This window comes from Ursus maritimus, unplaced genomic scaffold (genome assembly GCF_017311325.1).
Source record: "Ursus maritimus isolate PB19 unplaced genomic scaffold, ASM1731132v1 scaffold_21, whole genome shotgun sequence".
NCBI lineage: Eukaryota > Metazoa > Chordata > Mammalia > Carnivora > Ursidae > Ursus > Ursus maritimus.
Window position 1 is genome coordinate 22,070,411 of NW_024424564.1, and position 21,709 is coordinate 22,092,119.

At 34.9% G+C, this 21,709-nt stretch overlaps 1 protein-coding gene across 1 annotated transcript in view; it reads left to right on the top strand.

Annotated features, from left to right (window-relative positions):
* Positions 1-21,709, top strand: part of TMTC2 (transmembrane O-mannosyltransferase targeting cadherins 2) — a 388,624-nt gene that overhangs the window by 193,862 nt on the left and 173,053 nt on the right. The window contains exon 4 of the mRNA XM_008683605.1: positions 14,174-14,288. Within this exon, the coding sequence (XP_008681827.1) occupies positions 14,174-14,288 (115 nt within the window). The remainder of the gene's footprint in view (positions 1-14,173; positions 14,289-21,709) is intronic.

Below are 21,709 nucleotides of genomic sequence, written 5' to 3' on the forward strand. Positions count from 1 at the left end.
CATTTGACCCTTAAAAAACGCAGAAGGGTAAAAATGTTTGTTTCCTGCTTTTAATATGAAGTTACAAATAATGTCACAGAGCAGATTTTCAAGAAGACAAACAGAACATGTTTTTTAGTTTTACCCTTATTATGTATATACCTATACACCTGTTACTGGTGGTCATGGGTTTAAAAGAAAATTTCAGTTAAGTCTCAAGGGATTATGGAAAAATCTGGGATGTTCCAAGTCATATAATAATTTTTTAAAATGGGTTGGCTGTAGAACAGTGTTTATACAAGTAATGATTCATGGAACTTTACATCGAAAACTAGGGATGTACTGTATGGTGACTAACATAATAAAAATAAATAAATAAATAGTAAAAAAAATTAAAATTAAAAAAAAAAGTGTTTATATATCACTCATTTGGGAAGATGGTTAAAACAAAGTGCAAGCCCTATTTTTCCATACAGGTATTAAATTAGAAATCTCATCTTTTTAGCTTTGCATATTAGTATTCAATTTGTCTGTAATTTTAAAATATGTATATTACCAGCCAGGGGGATCTAGCAGGAATATACATATTATGTGCTTACTAAAAATTAAATAAGGATAAAACATATTAAAAGTTTTGATTTAAAAAATGATAATATTGTTTTCCAAGTAAGAAACCATAATCCGATTTGATTAAATAGTAGAGAGAAATTAAAAAAAAAACAACCTTCTGGAGGGCAGAGCTATATTAGAGGCTTTATTATGTCTTGCATTTAGGATTCTAATTCCCAATAATACTAGCTGTCACTCTGAACGTTCATTCAGTCATCTTAAACAGCATAATTCAATTCTTTTATGTAAAACACCATGGGATATTATATTAAAATATCAACATGAATATCTTTTTTGGAAGGAGTGTATACATACATTTTAATTAGGAAAACTTTCTAGGGATTTTAGGTTTAGAAAGAGGGAACTGGATGAGATACTCAGTACCACAGCTGAGAGTCAGATTTTGACAAAAACAGATTACTGAGATGTCAGGGTACTTTTTTCTGTGAGTGCAGCTCTCCTGGGTGGGAGAGGAAACTCACAGTTTTACAATGTTTGGGGCTCTGCATATTGCAACTGGGAGTTTCTATAATAGAGACGTGTGATAAATGATTTTTTTTTCTTTTTTCTCTTGGGGAAAAGGGACTAAATTTCTCAAATTATTTATCATGAGACTACCAGCAAAGACCAGAAGGTCTCTGTATATTTTGATATATTATCTGTTTTTACTTTATCACTTGGCTTACTCTGAGTCTTACAAATAAGCTTTGGTGGTTTGCAAAACTGGTATACAATACTTCATTTTTCTACTTAACTCCAATTTTGAATAATCTGAGTCTTTTCCAAGGATGGCTTGGAGGTCATGTTCACCCTAGTGGTTAAGATTGAAGAGTATTGTCCATATTTGTGTGAGTGTTGAAAACAATTGTAAAGTAGAAATGAGTTTCTGGGCTCATGTAATCAAAACATGAGCATATTAATTAATGATATCGTACAGATCTTTGTATTCTGCATTTTTCTTATCTTTAGTCATAATGATATATTGGAGATGACTTTTTGCCTTTGAAATTCTATTACTTGGGAGCAGTAGAATGGGATTTTAAAACCTCTTTTGCTGTTACACGAGGACAATGATTTTGAGCTACTTTTTGAGGACAGGTGATACAATCACTGAAGTCCATCTTGTGCCATGCCTCATTGCTCTGTGTTCTGTAGAAGTAAGAGGTTATGTGGTGCTTTGCTCAGAGGCTTACCATGCTTTGGTTGTGGCTACTGGTTCTCATTCCCAAATTGAAACTAAAGTAGATATTTACTTTTGAGGCTTTAAGTTAAAAGGATGGACTTAAAGAAGCGTATCCTAACCTCAATCCTGATTATTTGATAGGAAAATACAGTTTCTCTATGAGTTTTAAACAACCTGACACGGAACTAGTCTGAATGACAACGTTATTTAGGACTCACAGATGAAATGGACGGATTTATGTCTCTAAAACTACATAATCTAATCATAACTTCGATTTGGTAATGTTCATTAATCACTGATACATGTCCAGTGGATGTGTTTGTTGAAAAAGAGCCCGTAATGGCCTCTGAGAATTCCCTGTTGTGACCCAATCTACTTCAGTTAGAACTTCAGGAAGTAAGCCAGCCCTCCTCTTTCTTACACTGCCCGATTGATGTGATAAGGTCATTTTGGTGCATTGACCCTTCTGATTCTTCCTATTTATTTTACCCATCTAGGTAGTAGCTTCCTTTCACTGTTTGGAAGTAGAACTTTCTGAACTGTATATTTAATTCTGTTAAATGAGAAACAACGTTCTTTGTTTCAGTATATTTTCAAGTGATGTAAAAATGCCTCAAGTAGTTGCTGTATAACCTTTTTCAAGAACCTTTATCTCGTGACCTGCAACAACAAAAAAGGCAGAGGCAATTAACCTCCCTCCTTTTCTGTTGTTAATAGTCAGCTGAAAGTATGGAAGAAAATTATTTCAAATGATAGTTGCCCAAGATTTGTACATTATCAAAGATAATTGGTATATATTTTTAGAAATTTCATAGTTATTCGATAGATAATTGTTCTTTTTTTCTCATTAGCATGCATAAATATTTTTTACTCACATAATTTTTTTCTTAAAATTTATATTTTTACTGATTATTTCTTTTTCAATTCCCCTTTTCTCTAGTATTAACTCTGCTTTTGCTGTGCTCAGCTGTAGCTGCTGAGTTGATAAAAGTGACTATCAAAAGTTAATATATACAGGTTAAGGTATAAAATAGTGTCCCAATATACTATATTTGAGATGTACTATATTTTTATTTTAGAAGCAAGATTTTTTTTAATAAAATAAAATGAACTTTAGGATTTTCATTATTTTTCTTACCTTAAAACTGGCTTCAGGAGTATTTTGTTCTGCTTTGAGTTTTGCTTTTTTTGGCCTGAATTTACTTGGCAATGAAATTCTCAATGGCACTCCCAGAGATGCTGAATACAGGAGATGTACTGTAACAGTATATATCTAATTGGTCATGCTTCTAATGGATGATAATGAAGTATCATTCCTTATCCATAATAATGTACTTTCCAGGGTATATATCTGTTATTTAATCGTCTCAGTCATGCTAGAATTTAACTTGGGCAAGCATCATTCCACCTGTTTCACGGATGAGAAATTAAGAGAGGCAGAATGCTTAAGGAGAAAAAGCATGGTAAAGAGTGCAGACTTTACAGTAAGAGTTATGCTTGGGCACTAATCTTAACCCAGGCCATTAATAGCTATTTTCATTATCCTTATTTATAGTCTGAGCCTCAAGTTGCTGATCTGTATAGTGAGTGTGCAGTACTACTGTGTGGTCCAGAGTATGTGTAGCATACCTACCAGGGTTTGGCCCACATTTCATGTTCTACTAATTTACTGCTTTTACTATTGCTAATAAGAAATAAGAGAGGTAATTTACTCAGTGTATCCAGATCTAATTGGTAACAGGACTAATACTAAAACTTAGGTTTTGGATATTTTGTTTTACATTTCCACATCAAAATTCCTTTTAGTGGGGCACCTGGGTGGCTCAGTTGGTTAAACGTCTGACTCTTGATCTTAGGTCAGGTCTTGATCTCAGGGTCATGAGTTCAAATCTGGTGTTGGGCTTCATGCTGGACTCCAGTGTTGGTGTGGAGCCTGCTTAAAAGAAATTCCTGGGGCGCCTGGGTGGCACAGCGGTTAAGCGTCTGCCTTCGGCTCAGGGCGTGATCCCGGCGTTATGGGATCGAACCCCACATCAGGCTCTTCCGCTATGAGCCTGCTTCTTCCTCTCCCACTCCCCCTGCTTGTGTTCCCTCTCTCGCTGGCTGTCTCTCTCTCTCTGTCGAATGAATAAATAAAATCTTAAAAAAAAAAAAAAAGAAAGAAAAGTAATTCCTTTCACTGACACCTAGTAGGAAACTAACCTGGGGCCATTTGAGGATAGGACCCTTCCCAATGATGATAGGATTCACGGTGAGATAAAGTAGATGATGAGATTGGATTATAAGAGAACAAAGGAAGGGATTAAAAATAATAAAAGGATTCTTTTTCCACCCTGGAGTTGTTTAGAACTCCAGATACAGTCGTATAAAAACTCTTGCCTGTCTAAGCATTTTTCATCTTTCAGAGCTGAGCTGAACTCAGGTGATGCGGGTCATGACAGAAGCAAGGGATTCTTAGGGACATTTATATTTTTGATATAAAGTCAGAAACAACTTAACCACTCTTTAGACTTTATAATCCATCTAAAGGTGCCCATTGAACAACTTCAACAACTTCATGGTCTCAGACTGACTTCATGAGAGATCAGTTGGATAATGAGGAATTTCTATAAAGCCTCCACTGAATTTGGTAGGTCTATAAATAGGGATACTATCGGTGGCATGCCGATTATATATTCAAGTGTTTTACTATCTACTGTTGACAGTGTGAAAGGGGTCTATCTGTAAGATTGAGGAGAAGCTCAAGCAAGGCTCAGGGGCTTCCAAATTGTTTCCCCTTTCCAGTCATTACGCTTGTAAATATAGCTGTATTTACTGTCAGTTTACATGGTACTATGGGTTAGTTAATCCAAAATTTTGCAGAGACCACATTGCTGTTAGAAAGGGATGTAGAGCATATTTTCTGTTTCGTTTTAATGGTGAATGCATGGGAAAAATTCCAACCACGGATGAAGGCAGGTTCAGGGGAGACCCAGCATCACAGATCATGAGTGGTACTGGTAAGCAGACACTAGCTCATTGTCAAAGGCAGGAATATGGTAGAGGGTACAGATGCTAAAATGCTAAGGAACAACTGTAAATGTATTAAAACAAAAAGCCCTCTGAACTGTGTATGTGGATTTTGCAGTATGCACGTAGGTATTATAGTGAGTAACTGTTTTCAAGAGAGCATTAACATATTAGAATACTAAATATTACCTTGCCGTTTTCAATACCTAATTTTTTTAATAAGAATAAATTTAGTTTCAGGTCCATCTGAAGTAATCAAAGATGAAGAACCAAGAGAAGTAATTGCATATTATAAAATTGCTCTAATTAGAATTACATATAAGTATATATGTATTCTGATATTTTGGTATCATAAATCGTAATCTTTATATTATGTCCACTTATTTCACTTAACATTTTAACTAGACAGTTTCTTTTCTTTTACCCACTTAACAATATGTTACTTTTTGTAACAATCCAAAGTTCAGTTTCTTTAGGAAAAATAAATTCTTATAGGTTTATAAGGGCTTTTATTTCCCTGGAGTCACAGGAAGTGACTATCAAATAATTAGTCAAGAGCCCAGGCTACAAATGGTTGACCCCCTTACAGTCTTTACTAATGGAAGGAGTATAGTTAAAAAAACAACTTATTCACATTTATCTTAAGTTCCATGTTGTTAGTGGCTCTTTTTTCTTCTGCTTTTTTCTTTTTTCTCTCTCCATTAAACTGAGAACGTGTAACATAATTAACCTTTATAATTTAAAATGATAAATGGTACTTAAATTATATCTTTGGTTATACCATTTTGGGGAACACATGTAAAGTCCAGGCATTCTATAATGATTATACGCAAGGGCCTGCTCTGTTAGCTTCCAAGTGTCACTTGACTTCTTCGAGGCAGGGTTTCCTCAACTAGTATCAGCTGGATGGTAATCTCCTGTGTTATGTGGATTAAAAGATTTAATGTAAACACAGATTAGCCTAAAAATAGGCCTAGAGCCTAAGTTGGTAGAATTCTTATCTGACACATGAGGCACTCCTCTATTTATTTTCTTTTGCACCTGGTCTGGCTTTGATAACTGGTGAGATTTCCATATTTAACCCTTCTTGGTGGTAGTATTCTGATTTCAAGCAAGTAACTCATGTTGGAAGGAAACAAAATTCAGGATTTATCACCTTATTTTATGCAGTTCAATGTTTCAGTTTTGCCAGATCCTTACATAGAACTCAAGATTTTCATACAGGATCTGAAGATCTATATGAAAGTTCTACGGTAAAAATAAATGCCAACTGAGGGCAGAAGTCAAAAGCGAGAGTGCTTACTGATTTTGGTGACTGTGTTCAGTGCACCAATGAAATGAAAATGCTGATATGATAACCCTCAGGCGTGATCGCTTATGTAGACCTGAATGATAAGTAGCTTCAGATTTAAATAGTAATATTGAAAGGCATTCATCTTAGCTAATTTTTTGAAGAGCGTTATATGCCAAAATCATAAGAAAATTATTTTAACTTTTATAATTGGTAAATATACATGTCTTCAGACTTTTAGTATAAAGTAGAAATATCCTTGAAAAAATTGCTCAAATCTCCCTGCATTGATTTTGTGAAATATATCAAGAGATAGGAGATGCAGGAGAGTGAGTTTGAAGTTCGTCTGTGAATTTAGAAACACTGTATTTGAATGAGGGCTTTGAAAAAAAATGGGAGGTATTTGTTGCTGTAGATCACTTAGCATTTCTAGAGGGAGCTCACATTTGATTTTCTCTTTAGAACAACTTTAGCGAGATGGGAATATTTAATTGTTCTTGAGCCTTTCAAGGAACATAAACTGTGGCAGATTGTGGACAAAGTACAAGAGGAGCTTTCCTTGTGAATTAAGGTCAAGTTTCTTCGTAAGTGGATACCTTATAGGTGCAGTTGAATATCAATGTGAAGGGCCCTTGAGATACAAGAGTTATTCCTACTACTTCACTTCCTGGTATTTTAGCAGAAAAAAATTTTGTTTTCTTTTTGAAAATAAAATAACTTCATAGATCAGATTTTTTAAAGCTTATTCAGTGATACCTCGAAGCAGCTGTTTGCTTTCTCTTCATGTAATCATCATATATGCTTTAGTCTTAGGAAATTAATCATGTACTTGTTAAAAATGCTTTGTAAAATCTCTGTTCCTAGCAAGGCATCTCCAGGGCACTACAAGATCTTGATTAATGTATCGAAGTCCCCAGCATCTTTGAGCAACAACCTCTTGTTTATACAGAGTATGTTCTATTTCCAATATGCTAACTGGAAAATGTGACATTTAAAATTACGTTCCCAAAGAAATATAAAACACTTAATATATTGTTTGGCATTAATTTTTCTGTGGTATGGAAAATACATTATGAGATACGGGTACGGGATTCCTTTTTGTTTTTGTTGTTTCTGAGGGTTTTTTTTTTTGCCCCTAGAAGTTCTGAGGGATCTCATTTGAATACTTTATTTTGTTTTCATATTATACTCCAGTCCCTCCAATATGTAAAAATATTGAGTATATATATGGTGTGTGTGTGTGTATGCTATTCTACTTTATATTCAGACTCCATATTGAGAGGGTGAGATAGCATTACCTCTAAATAGATTCTGATGCCTGGAAACCAACATACCTTGGTTCTTCCTTGTCAGTAACTTTTTGCTGCTTAGGGATTTAACCTCAGTTTTCTCATCAGTGAAATGGTTGTAGTAATATATCTCAAAGGTTTTTTATTAGGTTAAAGTTCTGGACACTGACAAGCATATAGTAAGCTTTAAATAAATGAAAGCACTCTTAATTATTTTTATTATCACAATAGTTTTTAAATTCCTTCTCTACCTCCTCTTCTCTCTCCACTTTTTCCTCTACTTTGGCTCATGGTGCTGGAAGGTAAGGCCATGGGATGGGACAGCAGTACCCTCAAATGAGAGCAGCTTCTTATAATATTCACTTTGTAAAACAAGAATAAAATGAGTACTCTGAATATTTTCAGATGCTATTGGGAAGAACTTTTAAAAACTATATTGAGGGGCGCCTGGGTGGCACAGCAGTTAAGCGTCTGCCTTCGGCTCAGGGCGTGATCCCGGCGTTCTGGGATCGAGCCCCACATCAGGCTCTTCTGCTATGAGCCTGCTTCTTCCTCTCCCACTCCCCCTGCTTGTGTTCCCTTTCTCGCTGGCTGTCTCTATCTCTGTCAAATAAATAAAATCTTTAAAAAAAAAAAAAAAACTATATTGAGATTTTAGAATACATTTTTTGAACTTCAAATAAGAGCTTTATTATATTATCTCCAGAGTTTAAAGTGTGAATTGGATTCATGTGCACACACTGTCTATTAAAATACAGACTTTAAAAACATTGATATATTTTTTTAAGCTTCATCATAATTTCTTGGACGAATTTCAGAGATTTTATTCTATTAAAATTGTACTTTAAAAAAGGTACTTTCATGAAATGAATGCATCACTAAAATGTATGGGCCTAAACATGTAAAAAAAAATGTAAGTGATATTAAATATTAATGAAAATATAAGATCTTTAAGTTTTGTTGGTCCAAAGTGTAATTACCAAGGGAAAATTTGAAGATAATCCCAAACATCTGTTTCCGATTGTCTTAGTACCAAAAAAAAAGTTTAGTGACTGTTAAAACCCTTTATTCCTTAAGTAGGGTATAGGATAACCCCATCTCTATTTTAAGAGAATGTGGGATGTGACCTTAATTTTTCTTCTGTCTCTTCTCTCCTTTCCTCCCCTCCCCTCCATTTCCCTTGTGTCCTCTCCCTGCCCCAAAACCAGTTGCAGACAGTTAGATTAATTATATTCCTAGGTTCATGGCCAGTTTGATCATGGCTGGGATGATGCCTGCAGCTTTCCTCTCTTCTATTCCTGTGTTTATTCCCTTTTATCTCTGTTCCTAACTTCATTTTCCTTTGCACCATAGACAACTGCTCTAACGTACTTGATTTGCATCCTTAGATTTATAATATATCTTTGTAAACTGTGTAGTGATAATTTGGGTGGGAATGAATTTTTAATATATGTAGCTGGAGTTGAGACGTGCAGAATGCTTCTGATATGTTGATTCTTTGTCAGCTTTCTAAGGTCCTTTCATGTTACAATGTTTACAGGGAATTTGGGGGTCCTCACTTCTGGATAGTAATCCACAAAGCGTATGTACCACATGGTACTCCCATGACGGATGCGTTGATTGCTTCCCACTGTCAGCCAACACTAAGAGGCTCGCATTAAACACCCTTTTACATACTTTATTGGGTGAAAATTTTTCTGGGAGTGGAATTGCTGGTTAGGACTTACCTGGGCTTAGTGACTCTTTTTTTTTTTTTTTTTTAAGATTTTATTTATTTATTCTTCTGTCAGATGGCCCAGCAGGTTGGCTGTCCCAGGCTTACACTGCCCCTAACAGTGCACGGGGCCTTCCCCCGCAACCCCACCAGGACTTGGCTTTATGCAGTTTCCTCAATATTGCTAATCTCAAATCTCATTGTCATGATTTGTGTTTCTCTGGGTTACTGAGGAATTTGAATATTAGTTAAAATGCTTTAACTTTTTTATTTTGTTTCCATTTTTGTTCAAATCCTTTGACCATTTTTTTTTTTTCCTCTGTTGGATTTCTTATCTTTTTCTGGTTGCTTTGTTAGGTTTTTTTCTGAAGTACAGTCCCTTATTTACATGGTTTGAAATATCTTCTAGTGTATTAATGTATGTTTAACTTTGTCCATATTATCCCTCAATAATTAGAAGTCCTTAATTTTAAGATACTCAAATACCTCATTTTTTTTTTAAACCTTTTGAGTTATTTTTGGAGGTCTTTTTAAGAAGTCTCTTTCTTTCCACAGAGTGATTCTCCTCCATATTCTTGTTAGCTTTATCTTTTCACATTTAACTTTTAAAACTTTGTATATGGTAAATATGGTATAAAAATCAAGTTTTATATTTCTCTTATGCTCAGAAAAAAATTGCATTAATATACAATGGGAAAATATTGAAATTACATAGAATTTATAGATTAATTTTGGAGACTTGACATCTTTATAATGTTAAATTGTCCCACCCATGAGCCTTGGGATATTTCTCCATATTTTTCAAGTTTTGGTTTGGATACTTTTAATTAGTCAGACTAGCTAGATTTAAAAACTGATCTGATATAAAAAAGTTGACTTGATTGGTGTGATCAAATTTAAGTAATAGAAAAACAAACCCATAGCTACACTGATTAATTCTATAGGATAATTATATAGATGTTAAATTGTAACATTAGCCCTTTTAAGATGTACTTTTTATAGTTCACTTTAATGCATTTTCCTCTAAACTATATCTGTGGTAGCTAAATCTTAAATGGTTTTTTTAATTTAATGATTTTTTTGCACATTTTATCATTGAAATATGATAAATGAATAGTTTTTATGAAAAGAATTACTATTTAGTTGACTACCGGTGGCATTTTTAAATTTAAGTTCATAATTCTGTAGGATGGTTTTATATTTTAGAAGTGATCTTTATGTTAGCATTGAGTTTTTGTAGTATTGATGCAAGACTCAATCACATTTAAATTAGAAACTAGTACAGAAATAGTGACAGCAGTTTTCATAAAATGAATGCATCACTAGCTGGTAAAGGTGGCCCCTTAGGTGACCTGCCTACTTTGTGGAATGCCTGGGAGTCACGATCTGCCTGTGTTCTCCTTTAATACTCAAAGAGTAGACTGGTATGAAGGTAATAAAAGAGAGTGAGGAAAAAGAACAAGAGGGGGGATTTTGAAAAGGAATTGTTTTCATATTTGAGTGTGATAAAATCCTCTCTGTCAATGCCTTTCAGCCAGAGACATTCAGGAACACACTGATGGTAAAGAATTTGGCTTAATTACTATTTTCATTGAGGGAATATTACACCATGGGGATCCTGAGGTTGTATCATAGGGTATGAACTTTGCTTGGGTGATTTGGGAGAGGGCGTAAAGAAGCAGGGCTGTTGTTCTTTAGATTGAATGCTAGAACAATTCTATGACTGGATAAAGAAGTCATTCATTTAGCAAGAGAGGAGGATCTTTGGTATTTTATGGGTTGTACTGTGGCCTTTTTCTTTTTTGTGTTTGGTAAAATTATGAAGTAATCTCGCTTTGCCTCACTTATCATGGATTCAAAGTAACTTTGTCTCAAGTTGGTATTCTGTAAGAATGTGTATGTACAACAGAAAAAAATAGCCTGATGGTGAGTGTCTGGTGAGTTTAGGACATTGAAGTCTACCTTTCTTCCCTTTCCCTCCACTTTCTCCCTTCCTTCCGCCTTCATTCATAAGTAGGTAAAATTGTTTTAAACATATATGCTTCATTTGGGAATTTCCTTTTTCACTTCCCAGTCACCCAGGGCAATGACTGAATCGTAAGGACGTGAGAGACTTCTAGCTGGATGAAAATTAAGAAACTTGGCACCACATTGTGGCTCTGCCTCAGATAACCTTGCCAGGGATTTTTAATTCTGAGTTCTATTTCACTTTGAAATAACCATCTCCCCTGCCACCTGTCCCAGTGGAGGCCACCTTCGATCCTTCGCTTTTACTCTTCCCCTTACCTGGCTTCACTGGTCTTTGCAAGGCTGGCTCCTTATCTTTCAGTCCTTAGACATCACATCCATTTCCCTGTTTCTAAGATAATCCCTAGATAAATTCGCCTCATCCACTCCACCTTACGTGGCTATTTTGTTAGCACTTATCTGAAGTTAACTCATTTCTTCTGTTGTGTGGTTCTTCCTGTCCCACTCTACTTCACTTCCCACTTCAAACATAAGCTCTGCGTGTGTAAGAACTTGTATGTATGTACAGGCCCAGGTGCCTGGCCCCTGATCAAGTTCCCAGTGCCAGATAGGTGCTTAGCAAATCATTGGTTTAATAATTGGATATGTATATGAATGAACAAATGAACAACCAATTGAGTAAACATATATTCTAAACATAACTCTATGTCTGTTGACTTTTAAAAAGAGAAACACTTGTTAGCTTATTATTTCATTGAGATATAAGTACCTGAGAAAAATGTCAGTCTGTTTCTCTGGAAATATGCCTTAAAATTTTCAAAGCGGTTTCTTTGCTATTAATGTTTTTTTTTCAGCATCTGTGTTTTAAGACTATGGGTTAGATGAGATAGTATTATAATGGTGTTTTCCTGGGGCTTAAATTAATATTTGAAGGCATTTCTCTGGAGTCATTCAGTGTAAACAGAATTTCATTTACTTATGACACAAGCAGAGCAGAACTTTGGGAGAGGTGAAGTGTGTTGAAAACAGGCTAGCTATTAGAAGTTTCCATAGAGCCATATTTTATTCATTTGGTAATATTAGTGGCAGGGAAGGAAGGGATGGATATAAAATACATGTGATAAAATACATGTGAAATTATGCCTATTAAATTTGAAGATAATTATAATTTACTATATGTTTTTACTACTACTTTGTATTTCCTGTTACTAAATTTAGTATTTGAATTTGAGAATATTTTAAACTCATTTGACAGTATTTTAAAACTAAGTTTTATCTGTCACTTCAAGGATTCAGTTGTTCATGGATTTATAATGCCAAGGTCTGATTTGTAGTGTGTGAGTGTTGGTTTGCAATGAAAGATGAAACGTGGTCTGAAAATGTTAGGTGGATAGTGGAAAAAGTTTGGAAGCCACCAGCCTTGGATCAGAATTCCTGCTCTGATACTTTTGTATTAACTTTTCAAGTTCTTTAGTGTCTCTGAGTCTGTTTCCTCACTCACAGAGTGGACAGGGTATTTATGTATAGGACTATGTTCAGAGCTCAGTGAGACGATCCATTTCAGGAGTGTGGTGTGGTATGTGATGTTATTAGGTGATGAGTAATTGAAGAACAGGGCTTTCCTTCTGTTTTCCATCAGAGGAAAAAGGAGGTATATGACTTTCCAAATGCAAGAAAATTATTACTCTCTGTAGATAATATAAGGGCATAAAGTGCATTATATTTGATATTTCTGTAAGCAGAGCTTGACATTGTAAATTGCAAAAAGTATCAATCACAATAATATTAATGATAATAGCAAATATTTGTTGAGTGTTTGCCACATGACAGGCACTGTCTTAACACCTTACTTATATGAACTCATTTAATCCTCATCACAAAACCCATGAAATACTAATTATTTTTTTCTGTTTTACTGATGAGTAAATTAAGGCCAGTGTTAAATTAGCAGGGCACACAGGCAACTTTGGCACTGAAAGATTATACCCTTTTTTATGCATTAAAAATGGATACTCCAAGCCCCTTTCATTCCTCAGATACAGTCAGTAATTACCCAAGTAAATATATCTTGATGAATAAGCCTCCTTCTCATCCCTGTCTTCTGTCTGAGAAGGACTCCGGTTTCGGCCCTGGACACACTGTCTCCTTGTGGTCAGGAAGGAAGACAACAGAAGTATCCATGTTTGAGGGCAAGGTCTGCTCTAGAGCCATGCTATAAAGACAGTTGTTGATGGTGTACCCTTGATCTTTTGAATGTTGAGAAATCATGATTACTTCGGGTAAAAAATAAAGGGCATACAGAAATTACAGATTTTATTTAAACATTATATATGGCGGTGCCTGGGTGGCTCAGTCAGTTAAGCGTCTGACTTCGGCTCAGGTCATGATCTCGGGGTCCTGGGATTGAGGCCTGCATTGGACTCCCTGCTCAGTGGGGAGCCTGCTTCTCCCTCTCCTGCCCCTCCCCCTCTGCTTGTGTACACACATGCTCTGTCTCTTTCAAATAAATCTATAAGAAAAATAAATATTATGTATGAAAATACTGAGACAGTGCTTTTCCTACAAATAGATTTATTAGCAGGGAAGGTATAAAAGAATATTATATCGGAATAAACCATATATATTTAACTGTTTTAAGAATTACAATGTTTTACCGATATGTTCTGATGATTATTAAGCCTCTTTATTGCTTTGATCTTAGTTATTTTGCTTTTTATCCTGTTCTTCCATGTAGTGTATCAGTTTTACCATGTTTGTCTTTGCTTATTTTAAGATGATTTCTTACAGTTTCTGGTTCAGTAAGTATACAATAATTTCAGGCCACAAAGACCCCTACTGAAATTTGAAAGAGCATGAAGTCTTTGTAGGTGATCTTAAGATAACATTGTTCTTGGCCTTGTGATGAACTGCATATGTATATCAGCTTTGAGACATAATAATTACTTTAAGACTTTGATTGTATTTAATCTCCTGGCTTGATGAAATGTTTGGGTATAAAGGAAATAAATTTCCCTTCTTAAAAATGTTTTATGAAGGTTTTCTCTCCCTGTGGTACTTCCTGATGGCCTGATATTATGTCATGTATAATTGCATTGACGCTCAGTCTGAATACTTCTTTTTCTTCTTGGCAGCATGGGGTAACCTTGGAAATGTTCTGAAGAGTCAGAGCAAAATTTCTGAAGCTGAAAGCGCCTATAGAAATGCTTTGTACTACCGTAGCAACATGGCTGACATGCTTTATAATTTGTAAGTATGCATTACTTTCTCTGGTTTGGTTCATCTTTGAAACCCGTGGTGAGAGACTATTGATTTAACTGCTGGAAATGGAAATGATGATAGCTGTGTTTCTGAAATAGTCTTTTCATTAATCATACCCATGAGACTCGTAGGTGGATAGTACTTGTCATTTCTTTGTTTGGGGCTTCTGCATCAATATCCATCAATATCCATGTGTATTGATGTAGTATGGTTGAATTTTTTTGATGTACTATGCCATATAACATAAGAATTGGTTACAAGCTTGTAGTTCTGTTTTTTCTTTTTTTTTTTTTAAGTTCCATTAATACTTAGTTGGGATGAGGGGTGCCTGGGTGGCTCATCCGGTTAAGTGGCTGCCTTTGGCTCAGATCATGATCCCAGGTTCTGGGATCAGCCAAGCATCAGGTTCCCTGCTCAGTAGGGAGCCTGCTTTTCCCTCTGCCTGTTGCTCCCCCTGCTTGTGCGCACGCTTTCTCTCTCTCTCTCTCTCTCTGTCAAATAAATATATAAATAAATAAATAAATGAATAAATAAAATCTTTAAAACAAATACTTAGTTGGGATCAGAAAATAAGGTTGCTATGTATAATACTTCATATAATTAGTATTTTCATTATTAATAATAGATTTGATCCTCTATTAAAGAATTGTTTGTGTCAAAGTATATATAGAACATGTACTAAATCTGGGGAGTTATCAAATAGATGATGTGGTTTCACCATCACCTCACACCTCTCCCCTCCTCCAAAGGTACTGGTAATTAAGTTAGGATAATGGGATAATTTAGAGTATTTGTGTATGTCAGTTTAGAAAAATCCCTAGGGGAAAAATTTGCTGTTCTTTGGCTGGAAAGCCCTAGGGGGTACAGTAAGATATTAATGGATACATGCAAAACCCAAATCTCTTCTCTCTTATATTTATGACACTTTTTTGTTTGCAAGTAATAGAAACTTGGTCTAACTTTGCTTAAACACAAAAGAGAATTTATTAACTCCTGTAATTGAAAATTCCTGAGGTTGACTAAATGTAGGCACAATTAGAGCCAGGTGTTTTATATTTCAGAAATTTGTCCACATTTTGTGTGTGTGATTTCCTTTGGGTTCACTCCATTCTCGGTGGGACTCTGTATCAGTTGGAAAGATGAGTCATACACCTTTATAATATCTTGACCCTTTTCAATCAAAGAAGGAGTTACATTGATATCTCTATTAATCCTGGGAAAGGTCTCTGAATGACGCTTCTGGGGTCATGTGTCCTCTCTTGCGTGAACCATGGGGCAGACTGGCAGGGGGCAGTAAGACACCTCCTTTGGCAGGGCCTCCAGAGTTGGACTGGTTTGGGGGAGGATCCAGTCCCAGTAAGAAGGCACCAGGCGTAATAAGATGTCTACTGCTTATGTTTAATGAATATGATGTTATATTGAGAGTATCAAACTAGTTTGGCAACTTAATTTTTAATATGTGTTTTTGTTCTGGTTGCATTTAAATCTTTAGTAGGCTAAATCTAAAAGACAGCTAGAAAAAAAATTTAAAAATGAATGAAAATAAACAAAATCTAGATTTTTAAGGAAAAGCAGACAGGATGAGCTCACTTTAACTTCCCGTTCCCACATTTACCTTGTATTCAAACTCTTAGACTTTAACACCAGGATCTCAGTCTCCTGGGCTGTGGTTTAAATTAGATCAGCATGAGTTTTGTGTTGATTTGCATAGTGTTTAATTTTCTCTTTTTTACCAGGAATGCTTTCAGTGGGGGGAACACCTCCAGTTTGTACAATCTCTGATTCTCGCATTCTGCTGTTTCATGCTTCACCACGTATATTACCATTTTCCTGGAAATAATTTTTTTTCCATTTTTTTTTTAACTTGAATGAGTTTATCTAGATACTCCTACAAAGGCTTTCCCCATGTCTGCTTCATCTAAATAATGCGTTGTTATTTTATTACTGATTAGTGGTATTTTTATTTCATGAAAAAAAAAACACCTTATCAGTTTGATAAATTTGCATAAATGTTCCTTTTTTTTTTTTTGCATCCGAAAGTATCATTGTCAAAGGGACCCCTTGTCTTGCAATAAGGGATGCCATTTTTCTTCTGGTGCCCATTCTCCTCAGTTTTTCAGAGGAGAAAGTAAGCTGAGCAACCCACACTTCTTCACTAAGCTTATTTTTCTGTTTCTTACCTACAGTCAGTGGTTTAAAGTTACCTACCTCCTGGTGATATCTGGCATGGATTGAAAGAAAAAAGAAATATATCTATCTAGGCTTACATTTTGCTGAGAAGAGAAATTTATTCAATTAGACCAATACACTTTACATGTAATTTAAAACCTATGTCTTATAACTTCCTCTGTGGTCGTATATTAGAACTTATGGCATGGACAGACGTCCCCAAACCTAAATGAAAAATCTTTGCTGGAGAAGTGGTTAACAGGATAAAATTTTTTTCGTATTTATAAATGATTTGTAATGTAAATGCCATATATAGTTCCAAAGTATTTTTACTAATATGGCAGGTTTTTTAAACTGCACTTAACTGTTAGCTCAAATGGAGAGGCTTAAATCCGTTAAAAAATGTTGCCAGTGATTTTAAAGTATTAGATTATAAAACCCGTGTGGTTGATAGAATTCTGATGCTAAATAATTATATTTCAAAATATGTGAATTCTTCATTGATTTTTAATCAGTTATTAATAAAATGCAACAAGATAGATATTTTACTTCCCATAATATTATAACTGTGTCTGGTATCCTATGTCCCTAGGGGCAAACTTCTGTTTTTGGTTTTGTTTTTTTCTGTTTACTTACATAGTTAGGAAAGAAGCCAAGTTTTCTCATGGACCATTTATAGACTATCTGACAAAAAGTTTTTCTTTGAGATATATATGCTATTTTCATTACATCATTTTCTCTGAAATACAGAAATTGCTCCTTGTCCTGTTTCAATTCTGAAAGAAAAAGAATGTGGTTTGCTCAGTTTTACCAGTAAGCTTAACCTGCTATCACTCCTTTATGGTGGTAGCAGACATTACTAACATTTCATATCATCAGTTACTCTTAAGGACATTTTATGACCAAAGCCTGAAACTAATGAACCCATTGTATTAGTTGACATGAAATACCCGTATTTTTTAGTGAATTTTAGAAGCTTTTGGGAATCATAAGCTCCTGTTAGGTCCTGTGCTTAACTTTTATTTTATTTTATTTTATTTATTTTATTTTTTTTAGATTTTATTTTATTTATTTATTCGACAGAGATAGAGACAGCCAGCGAGAAAGGGAACACAAGCAGGGGGAGTGGGAGAGGAAGAAGCAGGCTCATAGCAGAAGAGCCTGATGTGGGGCTCGATCCCGTAACGCCAGGATCACGCCCTGAGCCGAAGGCAGACGCTTAACCGCTGTGCCACCCAGGCGCCCCTTGTGCTTAACTTTTAATCAGTAACCTAGATTTTTTTTTTTAAACATATTCCATGTTTCTAAATCTACTTGCTTTGTAAACTACTAAAAAATTTTCATGTTGTTAGGAATCTATATTAGGAAAATAATTTGTAGATTGACATACATTATTATGTAACTTCAAAACAATGATTAGTAAAGTGAAGTCTGCCACCACTGTTCAGACACAGGATGATTCAAAGAGGTCAGAGATGACCTTTAAATTAATCCCTATGATTTTATTTTTCTGTTTAGATTTTAAAAAATAAAACTGGGATATCCAAATGTTCTAGGTCGGGAGAGAAGGAAAAAAATGATTAGAAAAAATAATAGTTAAGCAATAATACAGATGATATGTGGTTATATCTGAAGTTGAGGAAACATTGCATTAAGAGATTTTAAAACTTTAGGACATTTTTCTGAAGGATTAATATCAGGTTATATCTGAGAGGCTCATGCATACAGTTAATACTTCCTATTTATAAAATGATGGAATAATTTTAATTTTTTCTCTGGTGGCAATTACTTGAATTACTTCTGTGTGCCAAGCACTCTTAGATCTTTACATATGTTATGACAGCTTGTCTTCAAATGAGGAAAATGAAACTCAGGTAATTTGTGTTGGATCACATGAATAAAAGCGGAGCCAATATTTGAACGTAAGATGTTCTGACTCTCTATAGCCATGCAATAATGGTATATCCTCTCAAGCTGGCAGAAATAAACCAAGGGTGTGGGGGAAAAAACCTTACTATATATCTTTTAAATCCAGAAAAAAAATTAACTCAAACTACCTTTACATTATAGAAATAAAATATGTGGGATTACATCTAATAGAGAGTGTCGGTTATTATTTTTTTATGACGCTTACAAAGTTTCCTGAACTTTTGCCATAGAATTTTGTTAGAAGGATCATGAGTTTGCACAACTGAACTAAGTTCAAGAAGAAGTGCTACAGAAATTGTTTTAAATTGTCTAAATCCATTAATTACAAGATTTTGATAATGTCTCAGTCCACGCTTACAGATAACAATCCTATAATGTGAAATTTGAAACAGTACTTAAGTACTTTTTTTAAAAATTGAGATATAATTGAAATAGAACGTTATGTTGGTTTCAGGCATACAGTATGATTCAGTATATGTTATGTATAATGACATAATCATCACAAGTCTAGTTATCTGTCACTATAAATAGTTACAGTTTTTTTTCTTGTGATGAGACCTTTTACTTAGCAAATTTCTCTTTGCAACTTTCAGTTATACAGCACATTGTTATTAACTATAGTGGTTATGCTGTACACTAGATCCCCATGACATATATATTTTATAATCAGAAGTTTGTACCTCTTGACCCCCTTCACCCATTTCACTTTCCCCCCATTCTACTTTCTTAAGCAACCAATGTAGTACACGTATTGCATGCCTTATATTCAGCCTTTTTTTTCGTATTGCTGTATTTATTGAAGTCCAGCACTTAACACAAGTAATTTTAGACCAGTTCAACATATCTATGTTATAACGTTGGTTTCTCTTTGTGTGTATAATAAATTCCCGGGACAAAGACCATTGCTCTATGATTTATATTGTCAAATTTTATAAATGTATAGTCGACTTTCAACCTTTTAACTGTACCACTCACTGCATCTGAAGTATAATTGATTTCTAGCCTGAAAAATACTCAGTCATTGTTCTTTCATTGTTGTTATAGATTTGTCCTAGCAGTCTGTTCCAAATGATATTTAAACAAGTGATTCAGTAGAGCATTGAATGTTTCATTAGGTGTTAGATTTCAGAATGCCGATAATAAATTTCATGTGGTTTAATCAATTCTTGATTATCTTCCATAAATAGAGGGTATCAGTTTTGTGGATAATAGAGATTTTGCCACCATAAGTTAGTTGTCAGTTTTGTTCTATGTTGTAAGAACCTTAAGTAATCATCTAATATGAGAAGCTAGGAAAGGAGCAATAAAATAAGGACGTAAAAAGAAAATGTTAATGAAGTAGAATATGGAGAAACGATGGGAAGTAATGAGTAAGTATAAGAGAATGTTCTTTAAAAGATCAACAATTTCTGGGGCGCCTGGTGGCTCGGTTAAGGGTCTGCCGTCGGCTCAAGTTATGATCTCAGGGCCCTGGAGTAGAGCCCTGTGTTGGGCTCCCTGCTCAGCAGGAATCTCCCTCTCCCTCTCCCTCTGCCCCTTCCCCTTGCTTGTGCTCTGTCTCTCTCTCTCTCAGATAAATAAATAAAATCTTAAAAAAAATAAATGATTGACAATTTCTGGCAAAGGTAGTGTAAGACAAAATAGAAAATCTTGAGTATATAACAGAGAGAGTGAGAAAGAGGCTACAACCAGATAATGGAAGCTTAAACTAACAAAACATTGGTTATATATGTGAAAATCTTTGTGACATGAATGTTTTTCTGGGAAAATACAAATGATCAACATTAACCCAAGAAGAAGTAGGTTATTTGGAAAAATTTGAAAACCATATTAAAGAATTGTTTCCACAAGGAAACAAGTTAAGGCCTTTGACAAGTGAGTCCTATCAAATCTTAAATGAAGTGATATTTCTTGTACCAGTTACACTTCTTGTTTGTTTTTGTGAAGCTAGATAAACTGATGGCAAAAGGTCTGACTATATTTAACACCAAAAAAACAAAGGAGAATAATGACAATAATAACAACAACAAACATCAAAAACTAAGAAAAAACCCCAGAAAACAAATAAACATCCCACACAGCAAAGGCAAATAACAGAATAACAGAACCTCCAGTTATACTTGTGAATATAAATGTACACATATCCTAAAATTAATATAGTGGATATAGCAACATATTAAAGATTAAGACATCACTATCAGATAGGATTTATTCTGAGATTTATAGGGGGTATTCAGTATTACAATTCAATTATTATATTCTTTCAGTTTAAAAAGTCAGAACAGGAAAGAATTATGATCATCTCTAGAAATGCCAAGAAGGCTTTTCATCAACATCTGCTTCATAAATAACAGGTAAACTTATAAATAAATAAGACTTACAGTACACTAGGAATAAAGACATACTTCTGTAACATAAAGAATATCTGTCTAAAGTTAATAATACCATATTTAATATTGAAGTACAGTGGTCATTTCCATTCACATTCATTTTCTTGGGGTAGTGGCAATTTCTTATTGGTCATTTATCTCTTCATATATAAACAGTTCTAATTGTATTTGTTGATTTTATAATGAATTATGAAATCTGTATCAGCAGAGAAGATCCCGTTTATCAATATAAGTGATAAGATTAGTAATGGGTATTAAATACCCTCATTCTTGCAATTGTATAAGGGCTATTTAACAATTATCTCGAAATGATTCTGGGTCACAAGGAGCCTTCTTGAATTAGATGTCTGGAGTTGCATTTTCTTGCAGTTTCGGAAACAAACACATTTATATTAAAATTGGTTCACGTATTGGTTTCCTAGAGCTGCCCTAACGAAGCACCACAAAGCAGGTGGCTAAAAACAATAGGAATTGACTTTGTCACAGGTCTGGAGGCTATTAGTGTGAAATCAAGGTATCCACAGCACCGTGCTCCCTCTGAAACCTGTAGCGGAATCCTTCCTTGCCTCTCTCCTGTGGTTTCCTCGCATTCTTTGGAGTTTCTTGGCTTGCATCTGCAGAACTTGAGTCTCTGTCTTTGTCATCATGTGGTGGTCTCACTGCATGTCCTTGTCTTCACATTCACAAAAGGGGACCAGTCATTGGATTGGGGGCCCACCCTTGTTAAATTAACAATTTATATCTGTAATGATCCTGTCTCCCAATAAGGTCATATTCGGAGGTATTGGGGGTGAGGACTTCAACATATCTTCTTTTGGAGGGGAGACATAATTCACCCAATAACAGCTGCCTATTGAAAGCTTCAGTTTGAGAGAGATCAGACAGTAGTTTCTCATGGAGGAGCAGATCAGGTGAGAGATG